Below are 16,918 nucleotides of genomic sequence, written 5' to 3' on the forward strand. Positions count from 1 at the left end.
GACCTGAGCTGTCCTAGTGATGTGCCTCTACACCATTTTCTCCCCTGCTCCTAGTTCTGGGGGTACAGTGCAGCTGCTGAGGTGCTGGGGCTGGTAGCCTGTTCTGGTCTTGCTATGCTGCTTTGGACCTAGGCCAGTGGCAGAAAGGATGAGGTTTTTCTTCATGGAGAGTTTCTAGGCCTGGCTAAGCCTCACAGAAGGATTTTGCAGTAGCACTCAGTTTTACCAAAGCATTGACAGGTAGACTAGTATTTGCAAATGCTAATCCCTACTATGTAAGGTGAAAGGCTTATAGATGATAAGGATCTTAAAACACTTGAAGAAGAACTTGGTCTTCTTGCCCTTTTTACTTTGATTTGGGTTATTAAAAATATATTCTTGAGGCATTTTGAATTGGTTTAACTACCTTATCTGGTAGGTCTGTGAACATTAGTGTTTCATAGGGTGTAAAATGTTTACGAAACTCACTTTCATGCAGTTAGTTGGACTGAATCTTGAAAACAGATACTGGTACAATAGTGACATTCAATACAGTTATATTTTTAACTGAATACTGTTTGCTCAGTTCTAGTGCATAGTGTTAAGAAATGTAAGTCATGTGAAGGGGGATGTGCCTTTGCCCTGTTGTAATATACTTCATGTTATGAAAACATTTAATTAGGCTTTACCCTCAGGTAAATCTCTTTTTGACTGTTGCTGTCAATGCTGCAGTATTATCCCAAAGTATGCAGGCCTTGCTATGGTTTATAAGTGACTTGGTTTAAAAGATTGAATGTATTACTGTTATAACTTTAGAAATCTTGTCTAAATTTAGAATCTATTCATAGAATAACAAAGGCAATCTTTGTAAATCTTTCATCTTCCTAGATATAATCAGTCTTTTCAGAAGTTTAGGATGGTTTTCCATAACTGCGAAGACTCATTTAAAGTCCTTCTTTTAGAAAGCCAGTGGCAAAGTGCTAGCAAGAATGTTATACCTTGGTTACTTGCTATCAATTCATATTAATAGGACATTATGCCTTGCATAATCTGTTCCCATGTAACTTGTTAAAAAAGACCTATCTGCTAGCGTGTTTGTTGAAAATATTTTGTGTACTAACTGTAAAACCTATATTTTGAAAGAGAAGTATCTCTTCTCTACTTTGCTGCCTTTTGAGTGAGGTTTTTTTAAAATTGTTTTTCCACAGCTCATGAGTGCAAAAACTTAGGTCAAATCCTGCAGTGTTTGATAAAAGCTGTTACACAAATAAGTTGTTACTAAAAGGTGTTTCATAAATTGCATATCCTTTTGACTCGCTCTTAATAACTCCTTTGTTGTTTGCATAACTGGCACAGTAAGTCTCTGGCAGATGATTACAGCGACATTGTCATGCCTATAATTCTTCCTCTCTTATCTGTAGATGTGACATTCTTGTCCTTGTTGAAATGCTTCAGTCGTTGAATGGAAGGATGTAGTTGTTCAAGAAACTGTACAAAATAAATGCAAAAGCCTACCCTTGTTTATGTGCACAAGACTTCTTACTAAGATTTCTACTCATTTCTTGATTTATTCATTTGGTTGTAATAAAAGCCTGTAGTTACAAGCTAAATCTTGCCACTTTTCTGAAACATTGCGACACAAAATGACAATCATAGAATGCACTACCTCAGCAATTAGTAACAAGATGTGTGATAGGAGAAATGTAAAAATATAAATCCAAAGGTTGTGCAATGCCTGTTATCAGAGTCCCTTCCTAGATAATACAATGGCTTGCTGCTCCAAGGCTCTGTGCGTTCACACGTTTCTGATGCTTTCATCTGTTTTAAAGCACATGGGTTGCTTAGTAGCAACTGCTTCTTAATCTTAAACTGCAGTTTGCTGCCTGAAGTCAGCTTATGGGCCTGATTTACTTTAATGCTCCTAAAGGATTGTGGAGTAGTATTTCCTATTACCTACGGAATATGTAGAGTACAGCAAGCGGTATTATGGATTAAGAACATAGTTTACAATTGCCAGCTTAAAGGGTTTAGGAGTGAAGCTGTACTTTTAGCTTGAAGAAGGTAGTCTTTCTTACTGTTGTCTGTTATGCCACTAATTAAAATCTTCCTGTGTCGGTGATAATTTGATTGTCTTCAGAGATACATTGTTATACATAATTTGATCAGTGCATTTCCTCGTATAGGTAGCATTTCCTTACTCTCGTGATTCACAAAAAGATACTGATGTGGACTGGTATTAAATTTTAAAGAAAATGTCTTGAGGGGGACTTGAGAAATTATTTGTATTGTTTCAAGAGGTGTTTTGGGGGATGTCACAAATAGAAAGAAAAACTACTTCTTTTCTGTCCACTCTTCCCCAATTTGGAATCAATGCATTGCAGTCATGCTTGTGTGTATGTATGTATTTTTGTCTTCAATACCAGCTGCTTGCATGTGGCTGATACAGCTGAGATTTGGTTTGGGTGCATGTATTTTTATCACTGAATAATCCTGTAAGCAGTGTTAGAGAAGCTTTTGTTTGTCCTGGAATATTTTCTGCCTTGTTCAGCTTTATACTAACTGTAAGTGCTTTTTGTTAGTCGTTCCTTGCTATCTTAGGCTTGATAAAATGCTTTGCTTACAGGGCCTTTGGTCATGCAACTAGCATTCTAGGGCTTGGTTCTGTATTTGTTTAACTGAAATGTTTACAAGTCTGTGAAGGTTGGATACCATGCTTTTATCTGTAAAACTGTGTTTAATAACAGCTAAAGCAAACAGATTTGCGCATAAAATAAGTTAATGCCAATGGGATTTTGAGTAGGCAGGGCAGAACTGGAGCTTCAATAAACCAAATAACACAGATAACAATCTGAGATCCGTACTCATTTCTTTCTCCTCTTTAATGCTTCCTTTTATTAAGAGCTGGTCAAAATCCCCTCTTCCTATGTGGAAACTGCATCAGATTTGCAACTTCTATTAAAAGTTTAGTTGCTGATAAAATATCTTTTCTTTTCAGTCCAAAAAAGTCTTCTGTTTTTCTGCCTTTTGTTCTAATTGGCTGAGATCACTAATGTGAAATTTTGGGGAGTTGACAGCCCTAAAAGCAGGGTTTGTGTTCTGCCTTCTAAAATACTGAGCTTTGTGTAGTGAACTGGTAGTGAAGAGAGAGGACAACACTCTGAGCAAGATCAAGTAATAAATCTGCATGTTACCAGAACTCTGGTGGCAGTTTGCAGTAGCACCGTTTGCTGAAATGCGTACAAATCTCAAATTTCTGCCCTTTTGATAATGATACTCCTGTGATGCACATGATTAGCTTTCCATTTGGGCATAGTCATTTTGGTGCTAATTAGCATCAATGCTTGGGTTTGCAGAGGTGGAAGTCTAGTTGGTCAGCCTGCTCCTTTTAATGTGTCCTGGTATCTGTTAAATTGTAATGAGTAATTTGAGCTCTTTGGGTAAGGTGAGAGTGATCAGCAGGTAGAAGGATTGCTCCTTTGCTGTCAGTACAGCGCTGCTGTTGGGTATGAAGGGCACCATTCTAGGCAGAGGTCCCAGTCTTCCGACCAAACTGCCCAGGTAAACTCAACAAACCTTAGCAAATCTAAAGAAAGGCTGAAAAGAAGGGAGGAACTTGAAAAAACTAATAGCATCACTGAATTCAATCTCTGTAAAACTTCGTTTGCTGCTTTAGAAGCCGGGAGTGTTATGTGTTACTAATGAATAAAAAAGACTCTTTATCATTATGGTACATGTAAGTATGTAAGAACTGTTTACTTTTTTGAGTAGTGATAAATACTTGTGCAGTTTGAATTCAAGCTGTGCTGCATATGGAGGTGCTTGAGAGCCTCTTTTGCTTCTAGATCTCACCACAATGGAGGAAAACGCTGACAATGGTATTGCTGGCTTGAAAATGGTTACTTCTGTGAGGTTCAGAAATAGTAGGTAGACAGCCAGTGATACAAAGCAGAAGAAAACACCAAACATGCCTAAAAGTTTTAATTATAGAGTGATTAGCAGATTATTAAGGATTGGCATTAAATCTAATCTTTGGTATGTATTCCAGTACTGTAATTGACTGTTACATAAATTAATAATTGGCATTATTTTAAAACCATTTTTTAAGGTTGAAATATAAACTGTATTTAGTTTTATAATATTAATTTAAACATAAGAGTTTCATACAATTTATATAAAAGTAAATGCCATTCAGTTTCTTTCGATGTTGCCCAATTTTCAAGTGTCAGGCCTTTGTGAACAATGGGGGGGAAGGATTTTCCTTCTTATTTTTCTCCTCTGAAAGTCACCAATTTTTGTGTAGTCACACTTTTTCTAGATCCTGCTTGGTCTTTCTGGATGAATACTTCTTAAAAAAAAGGTGTTTAGGACTGTTTTGGTCAGCTGAAAAGATCCCTCCAGCAGTTCTCTGTGGATGTATTTGGTTTTCTGTAACACACTTTAAAACTCATACTTTCTCTTTCATTTGAAAAAAACACATGTAGGTCATTATGAGAAGCTGTTGGTATAGGTTTAATGTTTAACCTCTTTAATATTTAACTTGCTGCACTCCAATAGGTGAACTGTTTGCAGTTGGCAATTGGTTTCACTCATACAAAGCCACTCTGCATCTGTTTTTTTTTCTCCATACCATTGCTTTCAGGGCTTTTTGGCTGAAAGTAGTAATGGCTTCAGTTCAGTGGTAATTTTGTGGGGTGTTGGTGCTTTTTTTTCCTGAAACTTGAGAAAATTTGGATTTTTCTTTTCACCCTCTATTATAAAAGGATGTTATATACCAGCTCAGACACTGAAACCATCTTATTTAATGGAGGCAAATCCTAAGCAGAAGTACTTAAGATAGAGGTAGGAAATGGTTTTATATTGGTAACAACCTTGAAGAAATGCATCCTCCTCTGGCTTTGGGTTTTCTTTTTTTTCTGTCAGCACACTTGAGAGTTCTTTTTCATGCTCCTGGTATTCAGAAACAGAAAGCAGTTGTGTTGGACGTTGATCCTTTTTATTTATTTTTGGCAAGTGATTTATTCTGGGAGTTCCCCCCTGGAATATGACTGGAAGTTAGTGGGAAGAGTCCTTGTGCCCTGGTTTTCATTAGCTGGCTTCCAGCCGAGCACCACCTCCTCATTTTCCTGGCCCCTGTAAAGCCCCCTCTGCCTAGGTGCTGCTCGTTCTGTTTGGGGATGAGCCGAATCAGAAATTCCCATTGAAATAGGCAAGCTTCCGCAGCTCTCCCTGTCTTGGTGGAAATGCCTGATGTGCTGGAGGAGTTCATTGCTGAGGACGGTTGGAGTGAAGGGGCATCTGGAGCTGAGCTTGTGTAGTTTTATGTTTTTGCCCTACTGATGGTACTGACCACCTATGTCTTCCCCCCTCCCAGTCTGCCAAATGGGAGTTATGCTCGTGATGACATAGTGCTGTTACATATTGCCCTTGTTCCTGCTAAATACAAACCTTCCAAGCTCCCTGCTTCTGACTGGCCAGGGGGTGAAATGATGAGGCTTCATCCTGCAGGTTCCTGCCAAAGTTCAATATAAAATTAAGGCCATTTTTCTCAGTAAAAATGTCTATGTAATTGGCATTTCTCTAATAGCATCATGTGTTTAATCTCTGTTTCTCTAATAGCATCACGTGTTTAATCTCTCTATGGCTTGGCAGATCCTGTACATACTTCTTCCTGTACCTGTGGAAGATGCTTTGAAAATGCATAAAAAAAATAATCACTTCTCAAAAATGTATTATCAGTTCTGAAGATACTGCAAGCTACAGACTCCTGGTGAAGTGTGTTGTATTGTCTCTTGATGCTGATAGACCTCAAGAGGAGAAAAATTAATGTTTAGTAAATTGATTGTAGTTATATAGACAGATTTTCACATTGGGTAGGTAGTGCTTTATAGTACCTTCATAAAGAGTGAAATATCCAATGTGATTTCTGCTTAAAAGGTTGATGTTTGGTGAGGGTGGGGATAGGAAGTGGTGGGGTGGTCCTGTCATCATCCCAGTGAAGTACAGCTGTAGCTCCCATGGCTTTTGGTGGCATGTGTGTAACCCTGGCTGAGGAAAATAGGCCTTAGGGCTAAGGATTGTATCTTCCTGCGCTATGCTCTGGGCCTGTATTGGGTTAGGAGATAAAAGTACAGCTGGCATGCCTGCACCTGGCAATGCCTGGATCATGACTAGCCCTTAGGCTCCTGGTACCTTTGATTCATGCCACTGATAGAAATGTTAACTGTTTGAGTTTCCCAATCCTACACCTCCATTCATGGTTTTGTAACACTGCTATTGTTGACAGGAGCAGTAACTTAATACCGTGGGAATGCTTATAGCATAGGGAGATGTAATCAATAATGGGTTACTTCCAAGTGTGATTAATCATTTTTCTTGGATATTTTAATGACGAACCATTATTTAATTATTTTTTTTAAAACCGCACTTACCTAATGAATGTTATCCTCCAGTGGGGCCCTGTTGAAGATAGCTGAGCATGGCTTGTTGGTACCAATATTGAATGCTATGCCAAGCCTGTGTACTTCTGCAGTTGTACAACCCTCTGCTGCGGCTTGAAACCTGTGTTTTACGGGTGGGAGCAAAGTGGAATGGTGAGCGGGGCTCAGTGCTGGCATGTCCTTTGAACAGGAGCTTCTGGGAGGGCCGCTGAGCTCTGTGGGGTGCTGCGGTTCTCTAGAAGCCTCCAGTGAAAGCAAAGGACTGAACTAAAAAGGCAATTTAATACCTTACACTTGCTGGCAGGTCAGGCCTTCATGCTGGGAGGAAAGCTGTTTCTTGAGTAGTAAGAATGCTTTGGAAAGTGAATAGGATTGCTGTTTAGTTCAATTAAACTACTACTATTTGCTGAGGAGGAGATCTTTTAGGGTAATCCCCATCACCCTAACTGAAGCAGCTTAAAAAAGAAACTGATCTCTCCTGATGTCAGACAATGGTGCAGTATAGGGAAGATCTCATACTACTGGTAATATTTGCAGCAAGTCATTTCCTCCCTCTTCCCCTGAAGTGTTATCTCTGTAAAACTGAGCTTTGTGCCCAGAAACAGTGAAGCCTCTGAGTACTTCCCAGAACACTATGTCAGCCTGTGAATGTGGTGGTGGTGTGGAGATCTCAATAAATTCTCCATGTCTTAGTTCATGATTACTTGCCCATGGGTACCGTAAGGTTTTACTGTGCATCTTTATGCTGTTGGCTGTGTCTTGGGAAAGAAAAAAGCAAAACCCACAAAAAAAGCATCTGCCCTAATCAACTTTTTTGTGCATACATATGTGCGTGTGCACATACTACTGCTGGTGGTAATTAATTTAAAATGGGTAGAGTTCTCTAAGTGATGGTTGGTAATCTCCTAGGCAGTGGCTAACACCTTCTGAAGACGAGTGTGGAGGAGGTTTCAAATCAGTAAGAAAAATTTTCACACAAGGAACTTGATTTAAATGATCAATGTACCTTGTAGTGATTTTCCAGCTTCACTTGGGCTTGGTGCATGCTTATAAATGGTTCAAAGTCAAGCCACTTGCAGAAGCTGGAGTAGGAGAAAATTGGGGCATCATCCAGAAAGCTCAGTATTATGTAGTAGCAATACAAATATGAGATGCCCTGTTGGTGAGCTGGTAATCTGCATAACATGAAAAAAAATCTAAAGAAAAAAGTCCTGAGCAATCAGTTGTTGGAAGGTTGTAAGACTACACTGTAAGGAGATAACAAGGACTGAGTAGCAATGTTATCTGCTTCTGTTGTGCTTTTTGATAAAGGACACTGCAACAGACTCGGGTTTCCACGTGGATTGGTTTGGCATGAGAAAAGAGCAGATTGTTTGGTTTGGCTTGCATTTGTTTCTCTGTCCTAGGAGAGTTAAAGTAACTGAGGAGCTTTCTGACATGCCCTTCCTGTGCTTCTAATGCGCTTTGCTTTCATCTGGTGCATACAGTGTTTTATAGGCTTTACTCGCCAAAACAAGGGGGGGGGGGGGGGAGTATTTTCCCTTTCCCCAGCAGCCTGCTACTGTCAGGAAATGTGTGTGTGTGTGTAGGACGGAAGTGGGGTTTTCGGCATAGTTTAGAGTTTGTGCTTGAGTGCATGCTCAAGTCCTGATTTAAGTAGATTCAGAGTCAAGTACGTCTAAAAGTGCTTCAGTGGAAGTTGCAATGTTCACGTATGTAGTACTAACTCCCATTGTTTCACTTGTTCTCATACACAAAGTGTAATTTTTGAAAGCTCAAAGTAGTTAAGTTGGTTCTCATCTTCCTGCCCAATTTTGACTTTCCACCCCCATGTGTCTGATCAGTGTTGATACTAAAGAAAAACATTGCATGAATTTGTATGTCCTTTTAGGAGGAAGAAAAATCTTCTCTATTGCCTTTGGCTGATATGAAAACAAAGCAGCAGAAAATGCTATCCTTAAATCAGAATAGAGAGTTGCAATGTGAAGGACAGGTTGAAAGCTGTGGGTGGCTATCAGGCAAGACCTTGCAGTAGAAGTGCTCATAACCATGTTAACAATAATGTGAAGTATGGTGTGCTCAAACTATAAAATTAAAATGGACATATTAGGAGTTCTAGTTGAAGGGGCAAGACTGAATTGTATTTATAGAAGAATAATCTTATATCCTATGCACTGAAAATCACCAGTGTGTCCTTTGGGTCTCAGGTGTGAATAAATACAGGATTTTAGCCTTTGGGTCTTTGAACTTGGCGTCTTTCTTATTCACTTAATACATTACAAGGACAATAATGCAGTTGTACTTTTAAATGTAATCCCAAACGTAGTAGGATCTTGCTTTGAGCTGACTTCAAGCTCTTACTTAGAGCTCTTGGATGGTGTGTCTATATATAATTCGGAAGCGGTGCACGCGGTATCTCCATGGAGGGTGCCAACCTTGCTGTCTCAGTTGGTTTTCCTGCCATTTAGTGCAGGTGCCATCTCGGTATCTGTGTTGGAAGAAGTATCTTGTCTACCCTTAATGCCAGATGGAAAGGGAGGGGAGGGTAAAAGGCAGACCTTGCTGGAAATCCAGCATTACCAAATGTGCTCTGAAGCTGAGTGGCTCTCTTGTTCCCTGTGACCACTGCAAAGATGTTTTTGAAATAGGGAGATGTGATTAGCTTTCGTGGGACAGCTACATAATAACTCCTTTAAATTCCCGTGTAGCATACAAACCTGTTTTCTGTTGATGTAATGCTTTTATTTCTCATTTCAGCTATGAAGCCGTACGCTCCAGCTTTCATTCTCCTGTGGAGTGCTGTCGGGATAGCGAGGGCTGCCAAAATTGTTGTTGTGCCGCCAATTATGTTTGAAAGCCATCTTTATATTTTCAAGACTCTGGCCTCAGCCTTGCATGACCAAGGTCACCAGACAGTGTTTCTCCTCTCTGAGGGCAGAGAGATTCCTCCATCTAATCACTACAGACTTCAGCGCTACCCAGGGATCTTTAACAGCAGCACCTCGGATGATTTTCTCCAGTCCAAGATGAGGAGCATCTTCTCTGGGAGACTGACGGCCCTCGAACTGTTCGATATCCTGGACCACTATTCCAAGAACTGTGACATGATCGTTGGCAACCGAAACCTCATGCATGCCCTGAAACAGGAAAAATTTGACCTGCTCCTGGTAGATCCCAATGAGATGTGTGGATTTGTTATAGCTCATCTTTTAGGGGTTAAATATGCCGTCTTTTCCACTGGCCTCTGGTATCCAGCAGAAGTGGGTGCTCCAGCTCCCCTGTCTTATGTTCCAGAATTTAACTCGCTGCTCACAGATCACATGAACCTATTTGAGAGGATTAAAAATACTGTTGTTTATCTTATTTCAAGATTTGGAGTCAGTTTTTTGGTTCTGCCAAAATATGAAAGGATAATGCAGAAATACAAGGTTCTGCCAGAACGGTCCATGTATGACTTGGTTCATGGATCCAGCCTGTGGATGCTTTGTACTGACGTAGCACTGGAGTTTCCGAGACCTACGCTACCCAATGTTGTTTATGTGGGAGGAATCCTAACCAAACCAGCCAGCCCTCTGCCAGAAGTAAGGTTTGCTGAGCTTTACAGTAATTTCTGTGGTATCTGCTTGACTTCATATGATGAGTGGCAGTTTTTAAGCAGTGAATTTCAAATGAATTTTCAAAAGGGATCCAGTGTCTTGTCTCTTGCTTGAAGAAATGTACCCTTGAAGTCACTGGAAGTAGCTTGGGGTGGTGGTGAGGGGAACTGTTGGACACAAACTCATCAAAATGAATCTTTATGTGGTTGCAGGAAGTATTTCGCTTTTGAGTAAGGCGCTTAATGGTACAGTAGAGGAAAAACCAGTGCATGCTATCTTGGAAACGACATCTGTAGCTTCTAACCAAGTGTGGGTTAAAATGGGAAGAAGGGAGAACGGATGAATACTGCTTATGCTTAAAGAAGCCTGCTGATAGGTTATGCTATCTAATTTCATGGTATTAGTGGTTTTATGGAGCGTTTGCTTCCCTTGGTTTGATAAGTAAAAATGTCTTTAAAGCTAGGTGTATATAAACATGAAGAAACTGTGTATAGGCCAGAAAATGGAGATGATGTGAGTTGACATAAATGGCACCACTACTGTACTTGGGTATGAATTTTCATTCCACACTTCCTAGCCATCAGGTACTGAACTTCAGACTGAAATAGTGATAGTGACTGGATTGATTCCAGAAATTCTGGCTGCACGGATTAATGATTAAGTTTGATTACTTCAGCGTACTGTGTGATCTTTGATACCGGATATCCAAGAATGCCTCTGTTCAGCAGCACAATGGTAAATGACAGGCAAAACAAAATTTCACAGAAAACCATGTCATTTACACTTCTATTTATGTATACATAAACAAATAGATCTTGAGTTGGAGATAATTATTAATGGATGCTTCTGGCTGGGTGATAAATAGGTAGGTAGACCTGCAGCGCTCCACAATTTGGTTCTAAAAATGCCTTGTTCAGCCTTTGCTTTTACAATGAAAATTGCCAGGCCCACTTTTCATTTGTTTTAGCCTGAAAATTGGTTGTGGAAGGCTGGAGTTTTTTTGTTTTGTGGTTTTCTTTATTCTTTGCACTGTTGGTAGTGTCTTGACTTAGCAGTACCTTTTTTCACCAAGTCAGAATACATGAGAAAATTCTCTGATTTGGGCTGCAGGATGTGGAGCACTGAGCCAATTCCCTCATCTTTTTTTTCCTGCCCCGTTCAACTTTTAAATGCATCTGAGCTGAATGAAGGCAGGCACTTGCATCTCACTCTGAAAATGCTAGTGGTTATATCCCAACATATAGTCATGTCAGTTCTCCAAGGTGTCATCGTGGGTGACCATAACAGTGCTGCTTCTAACTGGTTCTTCCTGTGTGTACATTGATGTGTCTGTGTTTAGAAAGTGTGTGGAGATCCTGAGAAAGCAGACTAAAGGTAGCCCTGTGCTCTCTAAACCAAGTTCAGCCCTGTTTCCTCCAGGAAAACCTTGCTGGCTGGATTGAGCTTCAGCTCTTCACTTTACAAACGCATATTTTATTTTTCTGTAAGAAGAAAAATGTCTTTGCATGATAAACTTGGAGACTACATCAACATTATCTATTTTTTGTCTCTGTAGATTGGTCTTTAGGGTAAAAAGTTAACTGTCCTCAAAAGCAGATACCTTCTTTGCTATAAAATGGAGTGGAAGAAAATGAAAGGAGCAGTTTTCTTTCAGTGTTGTGCTATAGGGATGTGTGTGTGTCTAGATATAGAGATGTATTTGTACACACATATATAAATATATATATTTGGAGCCTTTTGAGAATATATTTTTGTGTGCTTTCTAAATTTACTCTGGAAACACAGATGTTAACCCGTTAAAACATCTTAAGATGCAAGAAAGTGGAATGTTAACTAAAATGTTTAATACAACCAGACTGACAGTGACCTGTAGGTAGAGTACATGCTGGCAATACTTACTGCAGAGGGGGGGGAAAAACCCTGTAGTTATTTGTGAACTGAGACATTATTTACTGTCTCTTCAGTTTCACTGGGTAATTCATTCTTACAATGGTCTAAGCACAGGATTTGATTGAATGTGAGAGAGACAGTGTGTTCATCTTTTATCATATAATTTGTCCATGCCTAACCTGTTACACATAATCCACTGTGGTATGTATTGTAGGTAAATTATTGGGCAGCTTGTTTCTACTGAACAGTTAGGTAACATTCATGACTATTGCTTTATTCTGGTAGAATAAAATTGGATGCTAGTGCTGCAACTGTTTTCAGCTATTGCTGCATCTCTGATTGCTGTACCTTTGCTAACTTATTTTCTGAAGCTTTTAGCCTGGTGCATTAAGGTAAGCCAGAAGCAAAAAAAAAAGGGGGGGGGGGGGAAGAAGTAGTTTGTTTAACCAAATCGGAATACTTACACATAACTGAAAAGCTCTACTTTTCTGCTTATAAGTAATATCTTAAAAAGAAAAGGTAGAGAGTAATAATTAAACAATCAAAGAGGAGACAAAGGTCAAGGCCTTTGAAACTGTTATGGCATGGCTGTTGTTTAAGTCTAGGGGATGTGGTTGCTCAGTCAGCACTGTGTGTTTTCCTTAAACTTTCTTTGAAGAAAAGTTAGAAAAAACACAACTTTTAAAGGTAGCACATATCAGGGGGTGCTGAATGTCTGTGTCATGGAATGCACTGGTGTGTGTGAGAGGAAACAAACCTGACTCTTGATTTGCTCTGTCCCATTTATGTTAGTATTTAGGCTCAGGGCAATGGAAAGGTTTTCCGAGTCCCCCAATCATTCCCACTTAGTGCATGCAGGTTCCCTTTGTAGAGTATTTTTGGTGCAGGTAAACTAGATTTTTGGAGGTCGTTACGCTGGAAGCTTTATTTCACCTGCAAACCAAATGCTTGCTGGTGTCTGCTAGGAGACATAAGGGTCTGTAGCAGTGCTTGGCATTTTGGAGGGCTTTAAGTGATGTGCTTCGTGGCGGGATGCTCAGGTCGGGGACCGCAATAGACGTAGCCAAAGTCAAGCTGCTGAAACGTGCACAGCGTATATGCAGAGCCCTGCCTTGCTGGCACGGTGCTCAGGTAGGGGCAGCCTGCAGTCCCTGCAGGGACTGTGTCTTAGCCATGCATCTCGTACGTCACCTGTGAAGGGAACTGGCCTTACCAGGGTGTATCCTTAACTGCTGGGCACAGATCAGAAACCAGCAGTAGCTGATTATGCAGTTAGCTCGTGTGGTGGGCATGATTTTTAGCTGCTGCTGAGCTCTGTAGCAATTACGGCTGCAGTGTGCAGCACCTGGCTGTGGTACGCAAACTGCAAATGTGTATTCGAGTTGCAGCCTGCCCAGATGCCTTGGGAAGCCTTCACCAGGCTCCAATCCTCCTTTTTGCTCTCATTCTAAAGCAGCTCCTCGATGTTGGTCTGGGCTTGACGCAGTGTCCCTCAGCATGGTTGCGGTGATCAGCATGCCGAGGAGCAGGAGCCAAGAGCCGGTGAGGAGAGCAGCGGGTCCTTTGGAGGTCACCCCTCTGCCCAGCTTCCTGCAGTGCCTTGCGGCACGGTGCGGGCAGCTGGGAGCTTTCTCCTCGGCATAGCAGGGTTAGTCTTGCCCTTTACAGAGATGTCAGTCAGTGACTGAAATGCCAGACGATGGCATGTTTTCTCCCTTCTGCTCTTCTGATCCCTGCTGCAGGTGGATGGAGCTGAGCAGAGCTTGTGTCACTGTATTTCATTGTGGTGGAAGGCCTGATGGTTGCTTCGCAGAGCTCAGTATAGGCAGTAGACACGGCACAGTTAGAAATGGTTTTCTGTGGTAGCTAATGTGCTACTTCCATTGGTTAAAGTGCATCGATTTAGAAGGTTCTTCCATAAATAGTGTGCTCTGTAAAAGACTAGGAGATGGTTAATGTGGCTGCACCCATTACCGTTAAGTGAATAAAAATCTTACATGCATGTGGGAAAGAGTCCAGAGTTTGTATAGTTAACTCCAAAAAGAATGTACTTTGAATTCCATAGAGGACAGTGCGAGCAGAATTAGCCTTAAAAGATCAAAAGCTAGAGACAGACCAAATATCAAGTCTTTAAGGTCATTGCTGACTTAAACTATTAAGTGTACGGTGTTACCTGGCATTATTTTCCAGCTAACTGTCAGTGGCCATTAGGGAAGCAAAAGTCTCCTCTGCCTCCTCCTTATTACACTTCTCTGGAGGGATCTTGTGAAGCTGAATGAAGCTGGCTTTTAGGAGTAACATACACTTTAAGAAACAATGGGGAAACCTCTGCTGTGGCATATCTATCCTGTGACTAGGTTGTTATGTAGTTAGGCATTAATCAGCCTGATAAGATATGCCCTTGAATCAGGGTAGAAACCTGATGGGGTGCTACAAGCAGCTGCCTTAAGAAATACCTGGGCCCTGGTGAGGAGGGGGCAGAGGGCAGTTGAAATGAGCAGGCATCTTTGCTGCAAGAAAAGCAGCTGAACAGTGGTTCCTTTCCATCAACTAGCTGATGATTTAGGTGCTTTGGGACATAGGTTGGATCCTGCAGTTTGGATACAGTTGTACTTGAGATAATCTGTGTCAGTGTTTACAAAAAAAGATCCCAAACTAAAATGACGCATACCCTGTAGTTTGTAAATTGATGCTTCTTTTTCATATCTGTACAGTTTTTGAAGTTTCATAACTACCTCTGTGTAACACTATGCTTTTTTCAATGCTGATCTTGAGTTGGTACTTTGGACTGAATGCCATTTATCTTTGACAGGAAAAGAAACAAATGACAGTTCACTTTTTTAATTCTTCTGTACCTGAGTAAACTTAACTTATGCTACAAGGGAGGGTGTTACCGTTTCATAAGTAGAAGCTGTCCTTTCAGCCATAGCTGTCAACAAATATTAATTACAGTAACTTACTCCTCCCTGTAGATCTCTTATCTAATCTTGTTGTTATATAGATCTAGATTTATGTAACAAATTGGTGGCTTTGAAATATCCTCACTAAATTTTTTTTTCCTGAGGCTTGCTGACAGTTGTGTTTACTATGTGTGTGTTAGCTGATGCTGGTATTTAGCTTTAAAATTAGGTGGAAGAGTAAAGAGACATATTTATTCCTCAGATCAGATTTTTCTCCTTCATTCAAATTCAAGGACACTGTCTATAAGCTCTTGCAGACTGTAGCAGTAGATTTTTGCACATGGCATAGCACCATCATTTTGTTTTTAAGTCTGGGAAATAGCTCTTATAGAGCTACTTTTGACAGTAAATTTCTGGTGATGTGAAGCAATTCTAGAGTTGTTTTTAAAATGCATGTGATTGTCAGCTGGGGAGGCAAAAAGTCTTTTTAAGGATGATGGAGATTATGGGGCACTGTGTAAATTCTGTGCTGAACCATATTATCATGTATTTTGGCTCTGAAATATATTTGGGCATACAGTTTCTTCCTCACCCCGAAAATTAATCTTTTGCTGCACAAGTAAGCCTTGCCTGAGCTCTTCAGGTACCCACAGTCATGAAACTGCCATAGTCTCCAGTCTCAGATGCTCCAGTATGGCTAGGTTGACGAACCATGTCTATTCCTGCTGTACTGCTGCATTTTAAATTTGGGAAGATAAGTGGCTTAGCGTCTACCTGTGTAGTGTGAGACACAGGGGAAGAGGATGCAGGGCTGATTACAGAAGTCAGTTAAGTATCTCCAGTAAAACTTGGTCACGAAGGCAGGTCCTCCAAGTACACATGCTAAACGTAAGCTGGCATCCAGCGATCTGATGAATGAACACCAAACCTCTTCAGCAAGCCTGTGCTTTCCATCAAAAAGCAAGTTTACTTGGTTCATGGATGGTAGCATGAGGTGGTTTTAATTCAGGTCAAATACTTTTGTTTATTGGCAATGGAAAATGCAAGCTTCAGACCTTGGATGTTGCATAGGTCAAGTTATGAAAGCTAAAAGCAACAGAAGTTATTGTACTATATTTGTTTAGTTACAAAAAAATCAAACAGGTTAATATAAGCTACTACCATAAACAGGTTTTCTGGTTTTAAATATTCTAATTCATCATTTCTGCATTGGAATGCACAAATCAACAAGACTTACTGACTTTGGTAATGTGCAGTGCTTTAACTGTGAGTGTCACTTGCAAATTTGTAAGACTGACCTGTATGTAGGACAAATAATGAGCTAGTGTTTTTTCCATGGTCTACTTCTCTAGCATGTTGTAGGATAACTTCTAACATTATGTAGAGAAACAGAAGATAAGAACTTATTTCCAAAGGCATACTTTTAATTTGGGAAACTGGGATGTGTTCAAAGCTGATGTTTAAGAGCAACAAGCCTAATTATTATTATTACTGACTTGAGAAAAAAACTAATAATCAAGCTAATGTTTCTTTTCAAATGTTCTAGCTGCTTAAAGGTTATTTAAGTGAAGTGGATAATTCGTGTTTCGCTAATAATCTGTTTGGGCATTTATATATCCTGTGGCTGGGTCAGTGTTAGACAGCATCCGTTGTTTGGGGCGGCGAGGTGTCTGTGGCAGGGGCCTCCAGGAGAGGATGGAGGCTTCTGAGGAAGAACTGAATGTGACGGGTGGGGAGGAGAAGGGATGGTCCTGTGCCTGGCTCCCTGCCTCGGTGCTGGTGGCTGAGAGAAGGTGGTATGTAACCTCTTCCATGGTGTGGCTTCAAGCAGCTCTTACCTGACCTTTTGAAGAGTGCTGGGAAAATCAGTAATTTATCTTCAGCTTCTCTGCCTAAAAAAGCATCTGTCTTCCAAATAATGCTATTCTTGTTAAAAGCTTGCCTTCAAGGGAATCATAGTTTCAGGGAGTCAATTCATGTCTGGCTGAAACCTGGTGTACAGTAACTTTTTTCAGTGCCCAGGTTCAGTGGATTTACTTTACAGATGACCTGAAATAAAGTCTCCTTTCATATCCTGACAGTGAGCTGCTTGTAGGTCACAACAGCACCTTGATCA

At 40.5% G+C, this 16,918-nt stretch overlaps 1 protein-coding gene across 1 annotated transcript in view; it reads left to right on the forward strand.

Moving 5' to 3' along the window:
* The window catches only part of UGT8 (UDP glycosyltransferase 8), a 46,753-nt gene that overhangs the window by 10,598 nt on the left and 19,237 nt on the right, over positions 1–16,918 (forward strand). Inside the window, exon 2 of the mRNA XM_082316390.1 lies at positions 9,174–9,997. Within this exon, the coding sequence (XP_082172516.1) occupies positions 9,176–9,997 (822 nt within the window). The 5' untranslated portion in view covers positions 9,174–9,175. The remainder of the gene's footprint in view (positions 1–9,173; positions 9,998–16,918) is intronic.

Source organism: Platalea leucorodia (genome assembly GCF_965183815.1).
Source record: "Platalea leucorodia genome assembly, chromosome: 6".
Classification (NCBI taxonomy): domain Eukaryota; kingdom Metazoa; phylum Chordata; class Aves; order Pelecaniformes; family Threskiornithidae; genus Platalea; species Platalea leucorodia.